General features: G+C 41.3%; 1 protein-coding gene across 1 annotated transcript; it reads left to right on the top strand.

The window, feature by feature from the left end:
* Window positions 1-2,797: 2,797 nt before the first annotated feature.
* LOC113838167 (sperm motility kinase-like) lies at window positions 2,798-4,121 on the top strand. Its single transcript, XM_027433988.1, has 2 exons — window positions 2,798-3,753; window positions 3,884-4,121. Exons 1-2 carry the CDS (start codon window positions 2,798-2,800, stop codon window positions 4,119-4,121), a joined length of 1,194 nt encoding a protein of 397 aa, XP_027289789.1.
* Window positions 4,122-4,354: the final 233 nt, after the last annotated feature.

Raw genomic sequence — 4,354 nt, forward strand, 5'->3', positions numbered from 1 at the left:
TTTCTCCTTTCTCTTGAGAAAAGTGTCAGCTCCCATGAATATCATTTAGCCATGGCATACCTAGTTACAGTGTGTTTAGGCACCTCCTCTCTTATTAGGCTTGACAAGGCAATGCAGTAGGGGAAAAGGGTCCAAGAAGCAAGCAACAGAGTCAGACCTCCCACTGTTAGGAGTCCCACAAGAAGATCAAGCTACACAACAGTAACATATGTGCATAAGGGCCTATGTCAGTCCCATGCAAGTTCTCTGGTTGGCAGCTTTCTGTTCTTCATGATTTCCTTCGATGTCTGTACTTTGCTTTCTGGAATTGGCTCTGGTAGACAGGACTTGCCTAAAACTCAGAGATCCACCTGCCATTGTCTTACTAGAAGTTGCAATTAGTGGCATTCACACTACAGGAGGCTCTAAGGTTTTGTTTTAATTCCTTTTCTCAAGTTGGAAGCTTAACTGGGTGGTATCTTGCAGGGAGTTCACCAATCCCTTCCATTTCTTAACCTGTTTATTGCCTTAAACACACTATTTAACTGTAGTCCCCTTACTGGTGATCCTTATCTACTCAAATGTTTCTACATCATGTATTTCTTCTTGCTGTATTAAACAGATTGAACTAGACATCACCCATGCCCAATGTGATCACAGCATTTGATCATGTTCTCCTGCACTATTTCACTCCTTCCAGCATAGCTTTGTGATTGACGGGATGAGTTTAGAAAAGCTCAGTTTCCTCCTTCCTCATGACCCAGAGAATACAAAATATGTCTGGTTTCTGCTTGTGGACCTGCTTTGTGTCATGAAAACTATATCTGGCTCTAGCTAGTTTCATATTTACACAGAGGTTCAATAGTCACTGTGCTTACTGTGGTCTCTAACCCAGAGATTCCTTATATACTATGTTAATGTTCAATTTTTTTACTCTGAAGTATACTCTTGTCCTAGGGCGGGGCCATTTTGATCCTGAATGAAGGGATATGTAGTGTGTTGCTAGAATGGTTCTGAAGTATTAATGATTTTCTCATCTCTATTGATTGCAGAAAGGAGTTTATACTTTATTTTTGTGATTATTTGCTTGGGGGCTCAGGGTAATATTGGCACAGGGATCAGTTTGGAGACATTCCTTTCCCTTTCAATAAGTATTTTTTATAACCTTGGTGTTTGTCTTAGGGTTTCTATTGCTGCAACAAAACAGCATGACCAACAAGAAAGTTCAGAAGGAATGGTCTTATTCAGCTTACACTTCCAGGATCATTGTTCTCCCCTAAAGACAGTCAGGATGGGAACTCAAACAAAGCAGGTTCCTTGAGGCAGGAGATGATGCAGAATTCATGGAAGGGTGATGCTTACTGGCTTGATCAGTCTGTTTTAATACACAATCCCAGGCCCCAAATCCAAGTACAGAGCCTATCTCAATGGACTGTGTCTTCCCCCATTGATGACTAATTGGTAAAATGCCTAACACCTGTATCTCATGGAGGCATTTCCTCAACTGAAGTCCATTCCTCTCTGACTCTAGCTTGTGTTAGGATGGAAAACAAATGCCTTCAATGCAGTGTTCATCCTTCTTCAAAGTTTTAATAGATTCAGGGAATCCAAGAGGCCTGGGCTCTACCTGCTTTGCAGCCATTTTTGTTACCAGCCACGAGTTACAATAAGTCTTTCTGCCAAAAGCCTCCTGAGCCCCACTGCAACGTGTGAGCTTTATGCCAGCAGCCCGCCCGTGTTAGGTCCAAATGAACACACAGAAACTTGTATTAGGTTCAAAGCTGCTTGGCCAATGACTAGGATTCCTCATCTGTTAGCTCAGTCTTAATTATCATAAATCTATATATTTTATAAGACTTATCTTATCGGACACCTTATTGGCGTCCCTCCTTGCTAGTGGATCACATTGTGACACTGGAGCAGGAGCAGAGGGGAAAAGGGGCCCTTCCTGTTTCTCCTTCGCTTAAATATGAGTCTCCTTGCTATGTCACTTCCTGCCTAGATCAGCACTTCTCTACGACATTTCCCAGACTCCTCTGTGATTTCTAGTCCCATCTAACTTGCTCTCTCATTAGCCAAACAGTATTTTATTTAACAATCAGTAAGAAAAACATACACAGTAGGACATTCCCCATCATCCATGCTTGTGACTCTCATGTTTCAGTGTTTTTTTCTTTTATCTGATTTCAATATTCACACACACACACACACGTCTAGGAATTCCTTTCATATTTTCAAATTTCCTATGGTATACAAGGTGAACCACCTTGAAAGATCACCTGGTTTATCATTTGGTTAAGACTTCACCTTTCTTTACCTATTATTTAATTTGTATCTTATGTCTACTGATCAGTTTAGGCTGGGGTTTTTCATTCTGATACATTCTTGAAAATAACCTCATGTGTTCTGGAGAAATGGCACAGAGTTTAAGAGCACTGGTTGCTCTTCCAGAGGACCTGAGTTCAATTCCCAGCAATCACAGGGTGGCTCACAGCCATCTATACCAAGTTCTGGTGCCCTCCTTTGGCATGCAGGCATTCACAAAGGGAAAACACTGCATACATAATAAATAAATAACACCTTAAAAATAACCTCACCATTGTTTTTGATATCCTGGTATTTCATTTCCATGTACACTTCAGGTATTCTATCTTTGATCTTTTCAATGATTTTTCATCAATTCATGGGAAATTGGGTTTTCCAGTAATTGGATGCCATTGAAGTACTTCATTAAGTTGTTTGAGCTGTCTGAGATTTCATGGTAGAGATAGTAGTAAACCTCCATCCTAAAACTGCTTTAATTTTTGTTTCTAGCATTATGTCCCATGAAATTGCCAACAAGAGAAAAGTGGTTGAAATTGAGGCAAACAGCATGGCTGGCCCCTTGGAAGACTACATACTGGAAAATGATTTCAGAATCTTAAAATCTCTAGGCTGTGGTACATTTGGGGAAGTGAGGCTTGCCTGCCATCTTCCAACAAATACACAGGTTGCTGTCAAGATGATTGCAAAAAAGCAAAATAGTCTGGCTCACAATGTCCCTGAAGTAGAGATCCTTCAGTTTTTGGAACACAGAAATATAGTTCGATTTTTTCACTCCATTGAAACACTGCAAATATTTTATGTGGTCATGGAGTATGTAGAAGGACAGGATCTGGAGATGTTCATTAGGGACATTGACTATCTAAAGGAGGAGGAAGCTAGACCAATATTCCAACAGGTTGTGACAGCAGTACACTTTCTCCATGAAAGACTCATTGCTCATCGTGAAATAAAACTGGAGAATATCCTTATTGATGGAGCTGGAAACATCAAACTTTGTGACTTTGGAATGGCCACTCGGCTCAAAGAGGGGGAGATGTTGATGAAGGTCTGTGGCACCTTGCTCTATATGGCTCCAGAGATGTTGGCAGGGGAACCCTATGATGGGCTGGCAGTTGACATGTGGAGCTTAGGAGTTGTCCTATATGTACTAGTCACTGGAAAATTCCCATATGAAGAAACCACATGTCCCGCTTTGTCCAGGCTCATCACTACTACAAATTATCCCACTCCCTACTACCTGTCAAAACCCTGTCTCATCACCATTGCACAGTTACTCACGGTCCCCAGCCAACACAGGATAACAATCTGTCAGCTCCTGGAAAGAAGATGGCTGGGTCACATTGAAGAGCATGGAGAACCTGCAAGTAAAGAAATCCATCTCAGTGTTGTAGAGAATATGTGCAATATAGGCTATATCTCTGAAGAGATTGTGTCATCCTTAAGACACAGGCAACCAAATAATAAAGTAAGAGCAACATACAATATTCTAAAACACAAGTTGACCTGTGAGGACAGTCACCATCAAAATTTGAAGCCCTGGTTAATCAGCAGCCCTGTTCGTGTTTTTCTCCCCTTGAAGAGAAGAGCCAGTGAACCAGCCTTTCCAACCTTTAGAGAAGCTAGAAACGGTGACTTTCAGGAGGTGGATATGGAAGGAACAAGAAAGAAGCCGAAGCTATATCATGATCAACAAATCCACCTACAGGGAACTGGTACCCAGATCAGATGAAATCATCCCAGAAGGAGGCGTCCCAATGGCTAATGTCTTCACCAATGCCACTGTGCACATTGCAGTCTATCAACACCAAATCCAGTAGATTCCGTGTGACAAGTTCCACAGACTGAGGGGATGACTTCAAAAGAAGGCAATCTTCTGGAACTGGTGGTGAAACTCTTTGGCCCGAGAAAAATATGAGACTTGGATTATTATGGTAATTTCAGTTTGTTCTATTCCTTTTTTGATTTAGCAAAATGTTCCTGAAATATTCCTATGTTGACATTTCAAGCAAGAGATATAGACAAGACTGTATCCCCTGAGATGGGCTCATTA

The sequence above is a fragment of the Cricetulus griseus genome (assembly GCF_003668045.3).
Source record: "Cricetulus griseus strain 17A/GY chromosome 1 unlocalized genomic scaffold, alternate assembly CriGri-PICRH-1.0 chr1_1, whole genome shotgun sequence".
NCBI classification, from domain to species: domain Eukaryota; kingdom Metazoa; phylum Chordata; class Mammalia; order Rodentia; family Cricetidae; genus Cricetulus; species Cricetulus griseus.